The 21,331-nt window shown below is 45.8% G+C and overlaps 2 protein-coding genes across 11 annotated transcripts in view; one reads left to right on the top strand and one right to left on the bottom strand.

Moving 5' to 3' along the window:
• The window catches only part of G3BP1 (G3BP stress granule assembly factor 1), a 1,009,408-nt gene that overhangs the window by 924,847 nt on the left and 63,230 nt on the right, over positions 1 to 21,331 (bottom strand). For 8 of the 9 annotated variants that reach the window (XR_013827805.1, XR_013827804.1, XR_013827806.1 and 5 more), the window contains one exon: positions 12,631 to 12,818. The gene's annotated coding sequence lies outside the window, so the exon portion shown is untranslated. Of the gene's footprint in view, positions 1 to 12,630; positions 12,819 to 21,331 lie in introns of those variants that run through there. The other variant, XR_013827808.1, reaches the window with a different exon arrangement.
• Positions 1 to 21,331, top strand: part of GLRA1 (glycine receptor alpha 1) — an 82,466-nt gene that overhangs the window by 49,676 nt on the left and 11,459 nt on the right. For both annotated transcript variants that reach the window (XM_079918414.1, XM_079918413.1), the window contains exons 4-7: positions 10,201 to 10,424; positions 13,398 to 13,480; positions 14,672 to 14,809; positions 17,329 to 17,543. In XM_079918414.1, coding sequence (XP_079774540.1) covers positions 10,201 to 10,424; positions 13,398 to 13,480; positions 14,672 to 14,809; positions 17,329 to 17,543 — 660 coding nt within the window. The remainder of the gene's footprint in view (positions 1 to 10,200; positions 10,425 to 13,397; positions 13,481 to 14,671; positions 14,810 to 17,328; positions 17,544 to 21,331) is intronic.

Below are 21,331 nucleotides of genomic sequence, written 5' to 3'. Positions count from 1 at the left end.
AATCACACATTTCTCATTAGGTTTATTACTGAATATTGCGTGAGGTTGGTTAATATTGTGGATGAGATCCTTGTTTGTTGTTGCTTTTTCCATTACACGTTCAGTCTGTCTACACAGCTAATGCTAGGCCATTTACACTCTGGGATTTAGGAAGTCCAAGAAAAAGTCTATTAAGGGCCATCCATTTAGACATATCTTGACACTCCCAAAGCCCTGGTAAACTGCAGACCGAGAGGAAGCCAGGGAGAGAGCCCTCACACATGCCATAGAGTCTATTAAGAGGCAGAAAATGGGATTATAGGCAGTCTTGGTATCATCTGCTGGATGACTCTCTCCAATACACCACCATGGGAGGCATCACAGTCGTGAATTTATGGCATCCCAGGGTTGGCTCTCCATCAGATCAGATTCAGGAAGGCTGACTAATGACAATCAAAGCCACAAAAGACTGAAGTGGGTAAATAAGACCGTGAAGTTATTTTACTTTATGATGGGGCTTTCCATTCCAATAACAGCATGCTTGTGTCCTCCATGAAAGCACTCCCTTGCCATTCGTTGAATACCAGGGAAACAAATCAAAAGTTGCTTTTGACATACCAAATTGGAGGAAAAGAAGGTAGACAGTCTTGAGGAAAATCTCATCCAGGCCAGAGAGAGGTCTAAGAAACCATCCCTCCTCACCACACAGAAACCCTCTTTTCAGATACAAAAAAAGTTGGTGTTCCCCCAAGCAGTGTGACCCTATCCTTCAGATGATGCTAGACTACCAATTGCCAAATTCCTGCTCATCAAACTGCCCTTTCTTATACCACCGAATGAAGGTCTCCAATATGTTTATAAAATAGTTCTCTAAACAAGACACAATAGGGACTTCCCTGGTGGTGCAGTGGTTAAGACTCCACGCTCCCAATGCAGGGGGCCCGGGTTCGATCCCTAGGTCAGGGAACTAGATCCCACATGCACGCCACAACTAAGAGTTCACATACCACAACTAAGGAGGCTGCATGCTACAACTAAGGAGCCGGCCACCCACAACAAAGAAACCCACGAGCCACAACTAAGGAGCCCTCAAGCCACAACTAAGGAGCCTGCTTGCCGCAACTAAGACCCAAGGCAACCAAAATAAATAAATAATTAAAAAAAAAAAAAAGCTCCAAAGCTGCAAAAACCCTTAAAAAAAAAAGACATAATACAATAAATTAGGGTTCCACTTAATAAATTACAAACACAGGCCTGTTCTAAATCATTGAGATTACACATGGGTTTGTGATTACGCTGAGCCTTGCCAAATTTCTTTGCTGCATGTTCACCTGTTAGTTTAACTCGCAGAGATCAAACTTATTTTCCGTATTTCCAAGTTCACTAGTGGCATGTCTCACTTTTATGCCCTGTACTGCCAATACTGTCCTCTTTCCTCTTTTCAGGTTAATACCCACGCTTCAATTTGCATCCTTCGGCAACCAGTTACAGATCCACCTCAGTTTAGCATCACAATACAAAGTTCCCCATCTTATACTGACTATGAGGATATGTATGAGCCAACCCGTCACATGGGCTCAGTGAGATTCCAGTATACTGTGTCTACTATGTTTCTTTCACCTACCCATCTAGGAACTTGGTTTTCAAAAAAAGGAAACAGAGGGAATTCCCTGGTGGTCCAGTGGTTAAGACTCCACATTTCCACTGCAGCGGACACAGGTTCAATCCCCAGTTGGGGAACTAAGATCCCACATGCCTCACAGAGTGGCCAAAAAAAAAGGAAATAGGCAGCATGCAATTGTCAAAAGAATGTGAAATTGGGAGCCAGACAGTCGTGGATTCACATTCCTGCTCTAGCACCTACTAGCTTAGCTATGGGACTCTGGGCAAGACACTTAAGCTCTGTTTAACCTCTCTGAATTTCAGTTTCCTCCCCTGTAAAATGAGTATAATAATATTCAGTGTGCTAGGCTGATGAAAAGTTTAGAGATACAATGCATATAAAATTCTAGCAAACATTAGACATCCAATAAAAGTGGCTGCAATTAGCATTTTTATGTAATTATTAAACTCACGCTGGGCTTTAGTGATCCCCTGAAGATAAACAAAGAGGCTCCGCTCCACTTGTCCAAACCATCGGCAGTTCTTCACAACAAATGTAGCCCTGATTATGTGCGATCCAAATGAGAATGCAACAGGCAGGGTGGTGACTCAGGAGAGGCTGAAGGCATGGAGCAGGCAACTGGAGCCAAGGACGCAATGGTCAGGATCCAGGGAGTCTGCCAGCTCTGTACTTGAGTGTAGAGCAGACAATGGGTCAAATCCAAGGGGCAGGGACTTCCCTGGTGGTCCAGTGGTTAAGACTCTGTGCTTTCATTGCAGGGGTGCAGGTTCAATCCCTAGTCAGGGAACTAAGATCTCACATGCTGTGCGACGTGGCCAAAAAAAAAAAAAAAAAAAAAAATTCAAGGGGCAAATCAGGAACGATGTAAGAGTACTCGTAGACTGCTGGACCTGGGGCAGAAGCCTTTTGTCCTTTGCCCGTTTTTATTTTTTATTTTTTTTTAATTTTTATTGGAGTATAGCTGCTTTACAATGTTGTATTAGTTTCCACTGTACAGCAAAATGAATCAGCTATACGTATACATATATCCCCTCTTTTTTGGATTTCCTTCCCATTTAGGTCACCACAGAGCATTGAGTAGAGTTCCCTGTGCTATATAGTAGGTTCTCATTAGTTATCTATTTTATACATAGTATCAATAGTGTATATATGTCCAGTCCAGTCTCGCAATTCATCCCACCCCCCTCCTTTGCCTTGTTTTAATATTTCCTGCTAATTGTGGGTATCTACAAACCCACAGGAACATAACAGCAGCCAGAGGCAGTAGCTGATGGCATTGAGGTATCACAAAAGTGTCGCTCAGTACAAATCTGGGAGATTCTGGATGGTGTAGTCTAGTAGCTAAATGCATGGGCTCTGGCATTAACATCTTGGGTTCAAATCCCAGCTTTGCCACTTACTAGCTGTGTGACGTCAGGTACAGTACTTTAACTTGTGCATGCCTTAATTTGCCTAACTGTAAAATGAGAATAATAGAACCTACATCACAGGATTATTGTAAATATAAAACAACACACATAAAGAACTTAGCATCATCCCTTGCATGTGGTAACATCTCAATGTATTATGTGCACTGTTATTATCAATCCTGCATCTGCCAGTAACTAGTGTTGGGAACTTGAGCTGTTAGGGCTTTAATGTCCACGTCTATCCAATGGAGATAAGAATCTGCCCTTTCATAGAACTTCATCGAACAAAACTAATGTGAGGGTGCTTTGTAAAGTCAAAAGCAGTTAATAAGTATGAGACGTTATTAATAAAAGGAACTGACACAAAAAAGAAAAACAAGAAAGAAAGAAAGAAAGAAGCGAACACAGTGTACTACTTAAAAGCACAGGACTTTGGAGTCAGCCAGTCATGGATTCGAGCCTCAGCTCTGTCACTAACTTTAGAAAAAGCATTAAGTCTCCCCAGGCTCAGTTTATCCATAAAATAGTATCCCTGTGAGAATCTGGGGAGAGGGATCATTAAAGCACTTAGCACTGTGTCTGGCACTCAGTCAAGATTCAGTAAACTCTCCATGTGCCGGTGAGCCAGGTCCATACTCTCACAGGGCAGTGATGTGACTCTTCTCACATTTGAAGCCAACATCTTTGACTGATTCCACAATGCTTCTCAGAGGTCTGGGAAAGTGCTTGAGAAGCAGCAGCAGCTCGTAAACCAAGCCTGGGACCCTCCACTCTGAATGCCCCCTGGTCCCTGGCTCTGAGCAGACTGCTCCAGTTCTCACACATTTTAATCCCAAATCCTGTCAGAGCTGAGTCTAAGTTAGAGTTTCTCCAAGGAGAGCAGAGACTGCCTGATGGCAGATTCAGCTCGGTTCTCCTCCTCCTGCCCTTAAAGGTGTACAAGGGATTAGGAAAAGTAGTGGGAAAGGGGTCAAGATTTCTGTATGCAAGTCCCACCTTAGTCACTGAACTGCTGTGTGGCCTGAGAAAAGTCTCTTTCCCTCTCTGGGCCGTGTGTAAAAGGAAGGAGTTGAGAGAGAAGTCTACCTGTAATATTTGTGATGAAAATGATGAAGGATAAGCTGATGATGACAAAGAACAATGATTCTCTCCTCTGCCCCACTCTCCATCCCTACTATCTCAGTTTAGCTCTTCCTTATCTTTCATTGAACTGTCACAGTGGCCTCAAAATAAGTCTCCCTGGTCCCGTTTTCTCTCACTTCGGCACTTCATGGTCACGCCTCCCACGCTGATCTTCCTGCAGTCAAACTGGGATATTGCTCCACTGCTTAAGACTCCAGTGGTGCCCAACTGGCTACAGAATAAGATCCAAGCACCTTGGTTTGGCAGTTAAGGATACCCACAGTTTCAAATCAATCCATTCTCCAACCTCATCACAGCAGAGTGGTTAAGAGCATGCGCTTTATATAATCAGACAAGCCAGATTTGAATTCCAAGCCCATTATTTACTGTGTGAATTAGGACTAATTACTTAATCTCCCTGAGCCTTCTTCATCTATAAAATTAAGGTGAAACCACCTATAACCATAGGACTGTTTTAAACATAAGATGAGCGGAAGTTTGTGGCATGCTTAGCACAATGCCTGGTACTTAGTAGGTCCTCAATAAGAGGGACTTTTATTACTTACGCAGCTGACGGTTGAGCTAAACTGAACTGTTTGAATGCCCCTGCCTATACACCTTTGCTGGTGCTATTCCTTCCATATGAAATTCCTTTGATAACCTGCCCCCCCATCCCACCCCCGCCAACTCTACAAATCCTAACGCTAAATACACCAAGGCCGAAGCCCTGGTCCTCATGTCCTGTCCTGCTCTACACCTGTATTCCTCACCTCTGTCCTTCCTCCTCACACATCACTGGCCTCCTTTCCAGCCAAAATCAGATATTATTCATATCTCAGAACAACACCAGATCTAGAGATGCTAACTTCAGGAGGATGAAACAACCTGATAGGAGCCATTTCAAATGCCACCTTCTCCCCAAAATCACTTCCAGAATCACCCAACCTGCCTGGAAGTAATGTCAATGACTTGAAAGCAATATCTAATAGCAGCTTGTTAGAACCTCTTCTGACCCTTATCACTTTCAGTTTTGTATGTTAGATTTGTGTCCATACCTTGCCTTGCTTGCTAGATAATCTGAGCACTGTGAGGGTAGAAGCCAAGACCTGAGCCTCTGCTCTCACCGTTCTCCCACTGGGCCTCATAAGTGTTTATAGAGTTGAATCAAGTTTAGAGAAGAAACATCCCTTTAACGGCTAGAAGGCTGACACTTAGGAGGGTATAAGAATCTGATTCTTCCTCCTCCTCTTGGGTGATGGCTCTTGGTTCTGCCTGCTGTGGGCACACATCTTGCCCTTCACGTCCTCTTCCCACCAACACACCCACTATGTTCTTAGCTCTTTCCTACTAAAGCACCTCATGCTTCCTATTTCAGCACAATACTGAGTTTAGAGGAGTTTGCTGGGAGAGGTTAGAGTCTGAAATTAGACATAACCGGGGCGGGGATGGCGCGGTGGTGGGTGCACACAGGAAGCCTTCCCTCCGTGTTTGTTGAATGACAGAACGAACAAATGAATGAGTTAATACTCTACCTTGGTCTCGCAAGCATGGAAGCTGCCCAGTTTCCAGAAATCAAGCCATCAGGGAATCTCAGATGCAAGACTAGAGAGTGGGTGCTAGAGCCTGCTGAGCCAGAGCTCCACCAGTCCCTCCCCCTCGGACTCAGAAGATGGGCCACCTTGAGGGTCAAGGCCTGGAAGCCAACTACCAGAGGTGGGACCTGAGGTTCTCAGCTGGAGAACTCCAGTGCTGTTCTTCCAGCCTCTGGGCCCGAACGTGGACCCCCATCAGGTTGAACACTGACCAGAGTGACTGCAGAGCCAAGTAAGCGAAACGGCATTTAGCTTTCAGCCTATTACAACGGTTATATTGGTCCCTTCCAAACGGCATTTCCTGCTGCTGTTTACCAACCGGGGAGGAGAAAATCGATGCAGCAGCTCGTCTGGGGAGCGGGTGCTGAGGGGAGAAGGGGGCACTAGGAGAAGGGGACAAGTCGCCTGAGGACATCAGACACAGTCTCCTCAGCTCTTACCCTCACTTCTCATGAATCGCTTCAAAGCGAGACCCTATGGTTTTCATTTTGTTTTTCTCCTTTTAGGTGACGTATGTTTCTATTGCTTTATAATCAACAAGCATTACTTCTGTGATAAGAAAAATAAAGTATTTTTAAATATCAGTAATAAAATGCAACTGTAATAATATCCTTCCCTACTTAAAATTCTTCGAAGACTCCACATTAGTCCCAGGATGGAGTCCGCATTCCCCAGGACAGCCTGCTGGGCGCTGCGTGCTTCCTCCCCCTCCTGCCCTCACTCATCTACTTGCTGTTCGGTCCAAAGCACCATGCTCTTGCTTTGTCTCTAGGCCTTCACAGGTGCAGTTCCAACTGCCCAAAATGCTTTTCCTTTTTGGCTCTGCCATATTTGGTCTCACCTTAACTTCTGTATCTCCCCAGTGCCCTGTACATAATCCCCAGCAGAGCCCAATCTCCGTGTGGTGTAAGCGCTACACCGTAGGCTCTGTGACAGCACAAACATGTCTTTCTTGTTCTCAGCGTGTTCTCCAGTGCCGAGAACAGTGCCTGGCACTTAGATGCTCCATTAAATGTCACTGGAAAACATAAAACTAATAACGATCACCTATTATATTTGGCAGGGTTCTTAGAGACCATCTAGCCTAACTCCTCCTTCTAACTGTGGGGCCCGGAGAAGTAAATCCAGATTTTAATCCCAGGTCTCTTCTGAATTGCTATGTGACCTTGGACAATGCCTCCTCTCTCTGACCCGCACTATCTCCAGCTATAAAATCGGGAAAGCTCGGGCTTCCCTGGTGGCGCAGTGGTTGAGAGTCTGCCTGCCAATACAGGGGACACGGGTTCGTGCCCCGGTCCGGGAAGATCCCACATGCCACGGAGCGGCTGGGCCCGTGAGCCATGGCCACTGAGTCTGCGCGTCCGGAGCCTGTGCTCCACAATGGGAGAGGCCCGCGTACGTCAAAAAAATAAAAAATAAATAAAAAATGGGGAAAGCTCTTCCTACCCCATCTTTTTCCGGCTCTGCTTCCCCCTCCCCCTCCCCCTCCTGGGTGGTGGATAGCTCCAGGTACACCGACTGGGTGAGTAGGTAGGATGGTGCAAGAGAAAGAGGAGGTCAGGTTTATCCTCTCAAACTGTTGCCCTTCAGGTTGAGGAGATAAGACACACACAGTGAGGTAGTGCTAAATTAAACGTTTCTGGCCATTCCATTTTGCTAGGAGATCAGAAAAGGAAGAGGTCAGGGAAGCCTGGGGGCACCAAGCCTCCTACAGGAGATAAGACTTAAACTGAGCAGGCAGTGGGGGTGAGAGAAGAGGCTCCCCAGCACAGAACCAGCCATCCATAGCCAGGTGACGTAATCAACAAGTGCTCACTAGAAGGTCGGGCTGATGTGGATTCAGATTCCAGCTCTGCTGCTTACTAGCTCAACCTTTCCAAACCTCAGTTTCCTGAACCTCACTAGGAGAATTTGAATGTCTAGCTTGCAGGGGTTTTGTAAGGATTAAATGTGTGTGACAGTATCTAGAACAGTACCTGGTGCCTAACAGGCCATTTTAAGAAATGCCACTTTCTTTTCTTCCTTCCAGCCACATAAACTGGCTTGACATGTTGCTGGCAAGAACATCAGAAGTGCAGCTGGGGTTTGGGGACTGAAGGCTTTTTCTGTCCAACCATTCATAGTCTGTTTACTCTGACATGACTCCCAGTGCCTCATCTCTCCCTCCCTCTCTCCCTCTCTCCCTCTCCCTCTCTCTCTCTCTCTCTCTCTCACTCACTCACACACACACACACACACACGCACACAAACACACGTACTTCATGTAAAATCCACAGGACAAACAGAGGCTGTTTCTAATCCCTGATGAGATGGGGCCAGGTTGGGAGCTATTACAATCAACAGGAAAAACAAAGAATCAACCTCCAGTCTGGCCTGAAGTTTTCCCTCCACCGCAGGACTTATAAGATAGGAAATTTTTTTTTAACATCTTTATTGGAGTCTAATTGCTTTACAATGGTGTGTTAGTTTCTGCTTTATAATAAAGTGAATCAGCTATACATATACCTATGTTCCCATACCTCCTCCCTCTTGCGTCTCCCTCCCACCCTCCCTATCCAACCCAGCTAGGTGGTCACAAAGCACCGAGCTGATCTCCCTGTGCTATGCGGCTGCTTCCCACTAGCTATCCATTTTATATTTGGTAGTGTATATATGTCCATGCCACTCTCTCACTTCGTCCCAGCTTACCCTTCCCCCTCCCCGTGTCCTCAAGTCCATTCTCTACGTCTGTGTCTTTATTCCTGATTATGAGACCAAATGTCATTTTCTATGGGGCTGGAGGGAGAGGCTTCAACTAAATTACAGAACAGTCCCATAAGACGTCTTGGAACATTTCAGGAAGCTACTGATATTCCTGTAGGCAAACAGAATGTGGGAGGAAGTGGCGGGGGGGAGCGTGGGGGGCAGAAGGGCTGTTTGCTTCAGTCCATTCCTGCTGATGACAGATCGAGGGTGATCGGGATTTACGCGTAGCACCCCAAAAGAAAATATTGCATAACCTCCTTTATCCTGCACCTTCAGAGAAAAAGCAGCAGCAGGTGCTTCTGAGAAGAGATTATTCCCTGAAGGAGAACATTTAAAGTTGGACTTCAACTGAGGTTATTAATCTTCTAGGGAACTGTAAACCCTCTTGGGAATCCAACAGAGAGAGCTATACCCTTCTTCATAGGAAAACACAAATACACCCCAAATTCTACTTGCAATGGAATATTCACGGGCCCCAAGTTTACAATGTCTCTCTAACAAAATTTAAAACTTTTCTTAATGGAAATATTTCTTAACTTCATTACCCAGTTTCCCACTGTGGAGACCTACCACAAATTGCTTCTCAGGTTGTTAATGAGAACTAAATGGATTCTTTAAGACCCTCTAAGACCTCAGCTAGGAATCAAGGCACCTGGGCTTCAAAATCAACTCTGCTCTACATTTTCAGAGAGACACAGCCAGTCTCAACTCTCTCTAGATTTCAGTTCCCTCATCTGGAAAAAAAAAAGGTGGGGAAGCGGGTAGTTTTGACTAGGACAGCAATTTCTAACCCACATTCTGTAGAAGATGAGCCTCATGCACAAAATAAAAGAGTTCTATGGCCAAAATAAATCAAGGCAGTGTTGCATAGTCTATTCCCCTCTTGGAGATGTACACAACTCCTCAGCGTATTAAGGTCTCTGAGAAGTCCTGCCATAAAGAAATCTGATACATTTGGTTTAATCAAACATTTCCCTACTTGGTTTGATCATGACTTTTTTTGTCCCATCAGAGAGCATTTAACTTAGCGCTGGGTTCCAGTAAGATGTGGCATCTGTTAGTCCTCCCCAAACAAACAAATCAACACATTATAGAAGGTAACAGAAGGCCGGTATTAAAAGAGTGGTGTGAACCCTAAGACCAGCAGAACACTATAAAATCCCTCCACCCAACTTCCCTTCACTGCTTGGGAATTGGGCAAAATAGTGTGAATGCTCAGGCATCAGCTTTTAGTCTTTTCTTTTGTTCCTTCAATCTGTCTAGAATAGTGACTCTCAAACCTTAGTGGGCATAAGAATTACTGCACTGATGGGGTTGATAATAAAAGGGGGACTTCAGCTTTATCTGTGATGTATTATTTCTCTTATCTAACAAAAACTGAAGCAAACACAAGAAAATGTTAACAGGATGAAAAACAGGTGTTTATTACATTAGTATGAACTTCCTTTTTTCAATTTTTCAGAAGAAAGAATAACATTTAATTAATCTCAGTTCAGAGTTGGATATACTTAACAGGGCATCTAGAGAATTTTCAGGGATAATTATGACTGCCCTGATTTTTGCCTGATGCACAGACTTTACGTCTCGTCCCCATGTAAGATGCAACCATGCTCTGATAGCATCCTCCAGGAGGGGCTTTGGGAAGCGCTGACCGAAAGCACCTGGGCCCTCCAAGATGTGACATCCCAGGGCCTGACTCTGAGTCCACCTCCTTATCTCCTGCCTGTAGGACTATAGGGTCAACATCTTCCTACGGCAGCAGTGGAACGACCCCCGGCTGGCCTACAACGAATACCCGGATGACTCTCTGGACCTGGACCCATCCATGTTGGACTCCATCTGGAAACCTGACTTGTTCTTTGCCAATGAGAAGGGGGCCCACTTCCACGAGATCACCACGGACAACAAACTGCTGAGGATCTCCCGGAATGGGAATGTCCTCTACAGCATCCGGTGAGTTCTGTACAGGCTCATCCCCTCCATTCTCAGAACATACCCTGTGGGGGCAGACGCTAAGAGGAGGGCCAAACAGAGGTGAACAGGCCCTGGCAACCGAACACCTTTACGGAACAGGCAGAGCCAGCTCTGCAGCTTACACTCAGCAAGTAAGAATAAAATACCACGGGAACTCCTAGAAGCGAGTAGCTCATTATAACCAGGCGGACCAAGGAAGCATCCTAGAGAGGGAAGGTTAAAGTTAGGCCCCCAAGCTTACCCAGAATTTCAATCAAACAAGATGGGGAAAGAATATTCAAAGACAATGCTGACCCCAGGAACACTCGGTTACTCAAGATGAATAAATTCCAGAGAGCTGCTGAACAACAATACTCTATAGTTAACAATACTCTACTGTACATTTAAACACTTATTAAGAGGGTGGATCTCATGTTAAACGTTTCTATCATAATTTTAAATAATAGCCGAGCAAAGGCGCAAAGTCTGAAAAATCACAGCAACTTCAACATAAATGGCCTGCCAGGTGGACGGTGCTGCTCACAGGTATAAGCCAGGGCTGCTCCTTCCCTTCTAGAAAGCCTTTCTATCCTCTACTCCTTGCACTGAGTCTGCTGGGACTCCCCTCCCCAGTTGGGGGATATCCTGCATACACTGGTTATGGGCAAACTTTCAGAGCTTCCTGCCACACTCTGTGCCCCTCCCAACCCACCTAATTCTCAGTCTCCTCCCCCAAGGCATGGAGAGAAGGACCAATGTCCATGTTATATCCTTACTACGTACCATTCACTGGGAATTTACCTACTAGGCTCAGACTTTATATGTATTATTTATAATCCTCCTAACAACCCTATGAAGTAGGCTTTATTACGCCCACTTTGCAGATTAGACAAGTGAGGATCTGAAAGTTTAAGCAACTTGCCAGAGTTCCCACGGCTACAAAGTAGCAGAACCTAGATTCTAATCTGTTAGTGTGCACCTAATGCCCACTCAGAGCCTAGAAGAATAGTGCAGAGCATTCAATAGGCACTCAAATATTTGATGAGTGAATGAATATGTTTTTATTTCAAAGAGCTTAAAGGGACACTGGTCCTACTACTACTGTGTAGCACAGGGAACTCTGCTCAATGTTATGTGGCAGCCTGGATGGAAGGGGAGTTTGGGGGAGACTGGATACATGTATATGTATGGCTGAGCCGCTTCGCTGTGCACCTGAAACTATCACAACATTGTTCATCGGCTATACGCCAATATAAAATAAAAAGTTAAAAAAAAAAGGTGGGGAGGGGACACTGGTCCTAAATGACTCTCCTGCCCCTCCAGTCCCTCAGGGGAATATATCTTTTTATTTCCATTAGGAGATGAGCTTTAAGTGTCCAAGCCCATTGGAGAGGCCGCACAGATCCTAATCCCCAAATGTGAATGGATTCAGAGTCTCCCCCGAGAGCAGGCTGGGTGGGAGAGGGGACTCAGGGACCTCAGCAGGTAAAGGAGGCACCATGGAAGGGCAGACTGGGAGGAATCGAAGGCCAACATGGCCTTCCTCACCCATTGCCCGCCCCACCCAGTGCGCATCCAGAGTGGAAGGGTGACGGGCTCAGGATGGCCACCGAGGCCTGGCTGGCTTGGATTCTGCTGCAGCCAGGCTCAGTTTCATATCTCCAGGAAGCTAAGCCCCAGTGCAGCATGACAGAAAGACAAATCAGCAGAAAGTGATGTTCCAAGGTCATTCAACTTCAGGAAGTTCACCCAGTGTGACGGCTGCCCCACTTTGGAGCTTTTATCTTCAGAAATTCAACTGCGTGCACTTTCCCTTCCCTTCCCCCTCCTTCTCCCGCTCCCTCTTTCCCCTCTTCTTCCCCTCCCTCTCCCTGCCCTTTCCCTCCCTGCCTCTGCCTTGTGCTTAAAGGGCCCGCATCCACAGCCGTGGGTGAGAGCTGGAGCAGGAAGTTCGCGCCAGGCCGTGGGCCTCACCACGTGGGGCCGAGGTGCCAGCAGCTAAGCCCCACAAGACCACCAGTTAGGGGTCTTCGGGTATTGAGGTTGGCTTTTCAGGACAGCAGTGCTAGAAAGCCCACCAGCAAACATACGAGCTCAAAATCCAAAAGCCAGGAGACCTGGTTTCGAACCCTGGCTGAGCCATCAGCTGGCTCTGTGACCTGACATGCCTCCCCACCTAGCCTTCTCTGCATCCCAGTTTTCTCACCTGTCCAGTGCAGGAGTTGGCCTGATGATCTAAGTCTCTCTGGCCTCCACGAGCCTTTCTTCTCTGTTCCCTGCAGCAGGGGCTCAGATGCTGGCAAAGCCTTTCAAGCTGAAGTCTTGCATCGCAGCTGAGCTGCAGACCTCGAGATTCTGTTAGGGGGACTCCCTCTGGTTCTGAGGTTGCAGTCTCTGCCAGGGTTGAACAACCCAAAATAAACACTAGCCCAGACGCCTGGAGCAACCACCACTCCCCAACTGACCCCAGCAGGAGCCCGCAGACGCGAGTCAGCTGTGTTGGACACCCAGCGTGCAGGGAGCCTCTTGGAAATCACTTTTGATGAGCCTAGCGTGTGAAGGGAGAACCCAAGAACCACCTGCGCACCTGATACATACAGGTGCACCTGGGGATGCTTGAGGCCTGGTGGTGCTCAATTTAAAATTCAGGCTCTGCCCTACCTGAGGGCTCTACAGAAGATAAGGGATGGAGGTGGCCCATGGCCTACAGGCCTTCAGGCAACTTGCTAAAGGCAAGTTTCTAGAAGCCAGACAGACGCCAAAGAAGCCCAGAAGTTCCACCTACTTGTGTGACTTTAGGCAACCTACTTTATCTCTCTGACGTGGAAATATACATATATTATTTCAATAAACACTGGTTCCCTAGCCTCCTTGGCCTTTCCTAGATAACTGATTTTCCAGCAGTAACTGGAACAGAGGCACAGCTTCTCTGGTTTGTGGTTCCAACATCATACAACTCCTTTCTCTTCCCAGAATCACCCTGACACTGGCCTGCCCCATGGACTTGAAGAATTTCCCCATGGACGTCCAGACGTGCATTATGCAACTGGAAAGCTGTGAGTCCCTTGCATGAGGCCTCTAAAAGAACCAGACTCTCCTATCCCCATGGGACCAGCATAAATTCCCACACAGATGCTCCTAACCACTGGACCCCAGGAGATTACTGTAATAGCCCAAATACCAGATGAGGAGCTTTGCTCTTAGAAAACGCATTAGAAACATAACTTCCCTAACATTGTCTGACTGAAGTTCAGCTCTGGAGCCAGCAGCATTCTCCAAAGAGGCACTGTTCCATGTCCCCTGTGAACATGCTCACCAGGAATGGAGGAGCAATAGCTTGAATAAGTCATGGATGCTCACTCCAGCAAGGGAGAGGTCTTCTGCACAAGTAACTCTAAGGCAGGCAGCAAGTGGTAAGTGTGTGGTTAGACGTACAAAACGCTGTGGCCTCAAGGCAGAAAGTGCACTTCCTTCTGACTGGGAAGGAGACAGGGTGTGGAGAAGGCTTTATGGAGGAGATCACAGGTGAACCAAGATTTTAACAGATGGGGGAGCTCACTTCTTTGACTGCAAACACAGAAACCAATCTGACTCATGTAAAGAATGGAATTAAGTGGAAGGACATAGGGGTTCCACATGGACTTGAAGGAAAAGCTAAAGTACAAGAACCAGGCCAGAGCATTTAGGCAACAGGAACTAACAGACCATCCCCTCGGAGCACCACCTCTGAGAAGAGTCTGCACCAGCCATCCCCGAACCCTTTGTCACTTTACTCAACAGAGAGTCTGATTGGCCTAGTTGAGTCACCATCTCACACCTTGGCCCCCAACTGATAGCCCCGCCAGGATAGCATACCATACAGTTATTCCCCAGAGGAAAATCTGCTGGGGGCACAAGAGGGGGATTTGCAAGGATGGTGCACAGGCAAAAAGAGCGGAGGTCAGCTGAATCTGACATGGGACTGAGGGGTGAGGGCAAGAGGACAAGCTAAGGTGGGAGGCTGGTGGGGGTGGGTAAGAGAGGTGGAAGGGCTGTAGGGTAGATGTCAACAACGAAACCAGCTTTAACCTCTGGTGTGGGGAGAAAAAAACCGCAGCAGCGACATAGTCTCACGAGTTCCACTGAGTGTCTGATGCCTCTCTGCTTCTAACATGCTTCATGTTAGACGCCCTTCCTGCAGTACCCCTGACGTGCTTCAAATAAGAGCTTCTGGGTGGTGACTTCTCCTCCTTCTCATCCCATCCCAGTTGGATACACCATGAATGACCTCATCTTTGAGTGGCAGGAGCAGGGGGCTGTGCAGGTGGCAGATGGACTGACTCTGCCCCAGTTTATCCTGAAGGAGGAGAAGGACTTGAGGTACTGCACCAAGCATTACAACACAGGTACGTGCGAGGGCCCATCTCAACCCAGCCAGGGCCAGAGGTCAGTGCAAACATTCGTTCAGTCGCTGATCCAACGGATCTTCCGAGGTACCCGTGGTGGATCTATCTCCGTATTTATTACCTAGTGGTCAAGAGAATGTCCCTTGAAACCAAAAAGTGGCTCCCACGCTTTCTTCCTGTGAGTCCTGGGACAAGTCACTTGAGCTTGGGCCATATCTCATGACAAGAGGAGCTGGGAGATACAGTCTCTTTTCCAGGTAGCAGTATGTCCAGCTCAGGACGGACCCTGTCCCTAAGGCAGAAGGGAGAGCCGACAGTGGGAGGACATCTAGCAGTGTCTATCACAGAGGGACTGGCATTTCTATTTATTTTTTAAGGTTTTTTTTTTGATGTGGACCATTTTAAAGTCTTTACTGAATTTGTTACAATATTGCTTCTGTTTTATGCTCTTGTTTTGTTTTTCTTTTTGTTTTTTTTTTTTTTTGGCCGTGAGGCATGTGGGATTTTAGCTCCCCGAGCAGGGATCGAACCTGCACTCCCTGCATTGGAAGCTGAACTCTTAACCACTGGACCGCTGGGGAAGTCCCGGGACTGGCATTTCTGAGAGGGCAAAAGCACAGAGAATGTTCACATTAGACCTCAGTGGGGCGCTGGGAGCTGGCACTGAGGATTAGTAAACAGTGAAGTTGGAAAGGGTCCCCTGGACTGTGAGCTACAAGGAGGGAATCCCACTTTTTAGCTCAGCTCTCTATCTCCCATGCCTAGCCCAGCATTTGTTGGAAGGTTGAACACAGGGATGAAGTGGGACCGGATCAAGACTGGCTTTGCCTGCCCTGTTTCAGGCTGGGAAGGAGCTCATGGAACACTGTGGACAAAAGGCAGTCAGTTAGTATGCCACGCTGGGGAGCTGGGCCGGGGGCTGCTGTCTGAACACAGCCGAGTGGAGTGGAGACACATGACAGGCTGGGACAGGGGCCCAGGAGAAGAGGAGGTGAAGGAGAGGGGTTCAGAGAAACCACTGTGGGTTCTGATGCAAGTAGAAGGCCCAGAGAAAAAGCAGGCAGCCTGGGTGCTGGTCTGTTTAGGACAGCTGTCTCTTTCCAGTGATCTCGGAGATATCTTAGAACCTTCAAAAATACTCTCTTCATCCCTGGGCAAGCTGAGACTCAGAGACAGTATCCAAGGGGAACGGGTTCCAGGACCTGCCAAATTACCAAAATCCAGGGATGCTCAAGACCATAGTTGGCCCTCCTCACTGAAGGATGCAGGGCCCACAGATATAGAGGGCCAACTGTACTCTCATTAGCAGTGAGTCCCCATGAATCAAATAATCACAACAGATTCTCACATACCACACACAGCCCTTTACTGTTTACACAGCGTTTTCTCATTCATCATCTCAGTTGCCCTTCACTATTCACATTTAAGTGAGAGCTGAGTTCTGGGCTAGCTCTGTGGATTCAAGGAGAGAAGACTGGCAAGGCCCTGTCCACATGGAAGGGGCTGTCCAGGGAGCTGTAGAAAATCCCCTGGTAACTGTGCATCGGTAGATTGGAGTTAAGACGCCACCATGGGATGGCCCAGCCCAGTTCCAGGGATTCACAGATTGGGAGGAGACGAGCTGTCCACAGTCTGGTGCAGAGGACAGAGAGAGAGAGAGAGAGAGAGAGAGAGAGAGAGAGTGAGATCAACTTGCCTACTAACTCAGTGTACTATGCCTTAAAGGCTCTGATGATCATGTGAAGAGAGCTGAAGGGACACAGGAAAAAAAGCGCACTCTGCCTGGGGGAGACTTCACAGTTAAACTGCCATAAAGGAGACGGACGATTCCTTTGGCTGGTTGTGGGGCGGAAGAAGGGCATTCGGGGCAGAGAGATTATCAGGCTCAAAAACTCAGAAGTGAGAAAATGCAGAGGATGCTCAAGGCAAGGGATGGAGTGTAGGGGGTCATGAGTAGAGTAAAGAAACAAGAGAAATGGGGTGGAAACAGGCTAGAGCTCGACCGTGAAGGGCAGACTAGAGTTTGAACTTTTCCCTGTAGGTAATGGGGACTTTCTTGTATGGGGAGAGATGGAAGGAAAGAAAGGTTCTACAAGAGGAAGTAACAGAAATGAGTCACTTTTTGGGAACAAAACTGGCAGAAGGATAGAGAATGATCCACTTCGGCCCACTCTTAGCAACAAAATAGTGTTGATGGGGATGACGGCAAATGACACTCTCAGCCTTAATGGTTTGTGAGGACTGTGCTAAGTTCTTTATAGGCACAGGCATCATCTCATTTTACCATCACAGTAACCATGAGTAACCATATGAGGTTGGTATTATTATTACTATTACCATCATTATCATTATCCCCAATTTACCAAAGATGAGGAAACTGAGACACAGAAAGATTCAGACACTCACCTAAGGACACAGCTAGTGTGAGGCTGAACCAGGACTCCAGTCGAGGTTGCTCTGACCTCAAAGCCTTGCTCCTGTCCAAGGCTACCTGGCCTTCCCACTATAAATTCTTGCAGGCAAATTCACCTGCATCGAGGCTCGGTTCCACCTGGAGCGACAGATGGGCTACTACCTGATCCAGATGTACATTCCCAGCCTGCTCATTGTCATCCTCTCGTGGATTTCCTTCTGGATCAACATGGATGCTGCCCCAGCCCGTGTGGGCCTGGGCATCACCACCGTGCTCACCATGACCACCCAGAGCTCAGGCTCCCGAGCATCCCTGCCCAAGGTAAGTCCTACTGCCCAAGAGCACAGAACACCAGGACAGATAAGGAGGACACACATCTCCCTTCCCTGCCTGAGACAAGGCGAGCACAAGGAATTAGTCACTATTTCGTGGGGTTTTTTTAAACATCTTTATTGGAGTATAATTGCTTTACAATGGTGTGTTAGTTTCTGCTTTATAACAAAGTGAATCAGCTACACATATACATACATCCCCATATCTCCTCCTTTTTTCAAAACATTTTAAAATATCTTTATTGGAGTATAATTGCTTTACAATGTTTTGCTAGTTTCTGCTGTACAACAAAGTGAATCAGCTATATGTATACAGATATACCCATATCCCCTCCATCTTGCGTCTCCCTCCCACCTTCCCTATCCCACCCCTCTAGGTGGTCACAAAGCACTGAGCTGATCTCCCTGTGCTATGTGGCTGCTTCCCACTAGCTATCTACGTTACGTTTGGTAGTGTATATATGTCCATGCCACTCTCTCACTTCGTCCCAGCTTACCCTTCCCCCTCCCCGTGTCCTCAAGTCCATTCTCTATGTCTGCGTCTTTATTCCTGTCCTGCCCCTAGGTTCTTCAGAACCTTTTTTTTTTTTTTTAGATTCCATATATGTGTGTTAGCATACGGTATTTGTTTTTCTCTTCCTGACTTACTTCACTCTGTATGACAGTCTCTAGGTCCATCCACCTCACTACAAATAACTCAATTTCATTTCTTTTTGTGGCTGAGTAATATTCCATTGTATACATGGGCCACATCTTCTTTATCCATTCATCTGTCGATGGACACTTAGGTTGTGTCCATGTCCTGGCTATTGTAAATAGAGCTGCAATGAACATTGTGGTACATGACTCTTTGAATTATGGTTTTCTCAGGGTATATGCCCAGTAGTGGGATTGCTGGGTCATATGGTAGTTCTATTTGCAGTTTTTTAAGGAACCTCCATACTGTTCTCCATAGTGGCTGTATCAATTTACATTCCCACCAACAGTGCAAGAGGGTTCCCTTTTCTCCACACCCTCTCCAGCATTTATTGTTTGTAGATTTTTTGATGATGGCCATTCTGACTGGTGTGAAGTGATACCTCATTGTAGTTTTGATTTGCATTTCTAATGATTAGTGATGTTGAGCATCCTTTCACGTGGTTGTTGGCAATGTGTATATCTTCTTTGGAGAAATGTCTATTTAGGTCTTCTGCCCATTTTTGGATTGGGTTGCTTTTTGATATTGAGCTACCTGAGCTACTTGTATATTTTGGAGATTAATCCTTTGTCAGTTGCTTCGTTTGTAAATATCTTCTCCCATTCTGAGTGTTATCTTTTCCTCTTGTTTATAGTTTCCTTTGCTGTGCAAAAGCTTTTAAGTTTCATTCGGTCCCATTTGTTTATTTTTGTTTTTATTTCCATTTCTCTAGGAGGTGGGTCAAAAAGGGTCTTGCTTGTGATTTATGTCATGGAGTGTTCTGCCTATGTTTTCCTCTAAGAGTTTTATATTGTCTGGCCTTACATTTAGGTCTTTAATCCATTTTGAGTTTATTTTTGTGTATGATGTTAGGGAGTGTTCTAATTTCATTCTTTTACATGTAGCTGTCCAGTTTTCCCAGAACCACTTATTGAAGAGGCTGTCTTTTCTCCACCGTATATTCTTGCCTCCTTTATCAAAGATAAGGTGACCATATGTGCGTGGATTTATCTCTGGGCTTTCTACTCTGTTCCACTGATCTATATTTCTGTTTTTGTGCCAGTACCATATTGTCTTGATTACTGTAGTTTTGTAGTATAGTCTGAAGTCCGGGAGCCTGATTCCTCCAGCTCCGTTTTTCTTTCTCAAAATTGCTTTGGCTGTTCGGGGTCTTTTGTGTTTCCATACAAATTGTGAAATTTTTCGTTCTAGTTCTGTGAAAAATGCCATTGGTAGTTTGATAGGGATTGCATTGAATCTGTAGATTGCTTTGGTTAGTATAGTCATTTTCACAATGTTGATTCTTCCAATCCAAGAACATGGTATATCTCTCCATTTGTTTGTATCATCTTTAATTTCTTTGATCAGTGTCTTACAGTTTTTTGCATATAGGTCTTTTGTCTCCTTAGGTAGGTTTATTCCTAGGTATTTTTTTCTTCTTGTTGCAATGGGAAATGGGAGTGTTTCCTTAATTTTTATTTCAGATTTTTCATCATTAGTGTATAGGAATTCAAGAGATTTCTGTCATATGAACTCTTGATGCCTCATTCTGCTTTACTCTCTTTTAATGCTAGGTGCTGTGTGCTAGGTGCTACATTCACTACAGTCACTGGAGCCACATTCCCCATTACTCACTCATCACTAGACACAACACTCTGCTCTACTGTTAATGCCAGATGCCATACTCTGCTCCCTTCAGCTTCATGTTAAGTGCAACATTCTGCACCATTTCCAATGCAATACTGCACTTAACATTGTTTTGATACAGAAAAAGTTGTAAGAATATACAACAAACACCCTAAAAGCCTTCATCTCAATGCCAATTGTTATCATTTTGCCACACGTACGTTATCTCTATTTATAGGTAGGTAGGTAAGTAGATAGATAGATGCAACTTTTGCTGCATTATTTGAAGGTTACAGACATGACAATTCACCTCTAAATAAGGAATGACGATCACAATGATATTATCACATCTAAAAAATTAACATTACTTGAATAAGTATTAATGAATTAGAAATAATTCCATAATTTCATCTAATATAGAACCTTTAAATTTTCCCAATTGTCCAAAAACTGTCATCAATGGACATGGATCCAATAAACATTCATACTGCATACACTTGCTCTTTTAATCTAGAACAGTTTCCTCACTGTTTTTTGTTTTTCATGACATGACTCTTCCATTAACTCTTTTTTTTTTTTTTTTTTTTGGCTGCATTGGGTCTTTGTTGCTGCGCATGGGCTTTCTCTAGTTGCGGTGAGCGGGGTCTACTCTTCCTTGTGGTGCACCGGCTTCTCATTGTGGTGGCTTCTCTTTGTTGTGGAGCATGGGTTCTAGGCGTGTGGGCTTCAGTAGTTGTGGCACATGGGCTCAGTACTTGTGGCTCGTGGGCTCTAGAGCGCAGGCTCAGTAGTTGTGGTGCACGGGTTTAGTTGCCCCACAGCATGTGGGATCTTCCTGGACCAGGGCTCCAGCCTGTGTCCCCTGCATTAGCAGGCGGATTCTTAACCACTGCGCTACCAGGAAAGTCCCTCTACCATTAACTTTTAATGTGAGACATGACATTCTACTCCACTTGCCATCTACACTAGACACCACTCTCTCCTCTATTCATCCTCACAAGAAAACTCAACAATCTGCCCTTTGCACTATTAACGCTAGACTTTGCATTCTGCTACATTTACTGTAAAAGCTTGAAACCAAATTCTGTTTACTGTTACCAACTGACACCACTTTCTGCTCTGTTCATTTGCAACAGCAGGAGTAATATTCTGTTTCCTGTTCCTTATATTAGGTATATTAGGTATATATTAGGTATATTAGGCTCAACATGCTGCTCCACTCTCTATTAATAGTTGATGCCACATTCCCCCTCACTAGACTCAACATTCTACTCCACTCATTGTTAACACTAGACTTGATATTGAGCTTCGTTTGCTATTACACTCAACCTGACATTCTTCCCCCTTCGCTTTTTTTAAAGCATAAAATTCAGTGGCATTTAATATATTCACAAAGTTGTACACCCTCAGCGCTAATTCCAGAACATTTCATCACCCCACAAAGAAACCCCCATATTCATCAACAGTCACTCCTT

Source organism: Stenella coeruleoalba (genome assembly GCF_951394435.1).
Source record: "Stenella coeruleoalba genome assembly, chromosome: 3".
NCBI classification, from domain to species: domain Eukaryota; kingdom Metazoa; phylum Chordata; class Mammalia; order Artiodactyla; family Delphinidae; genus Stenella; species Stenella coeruleoalba.
This window is presented reverse-complemented; position numbering and strand designations above follow the sequence as displayed.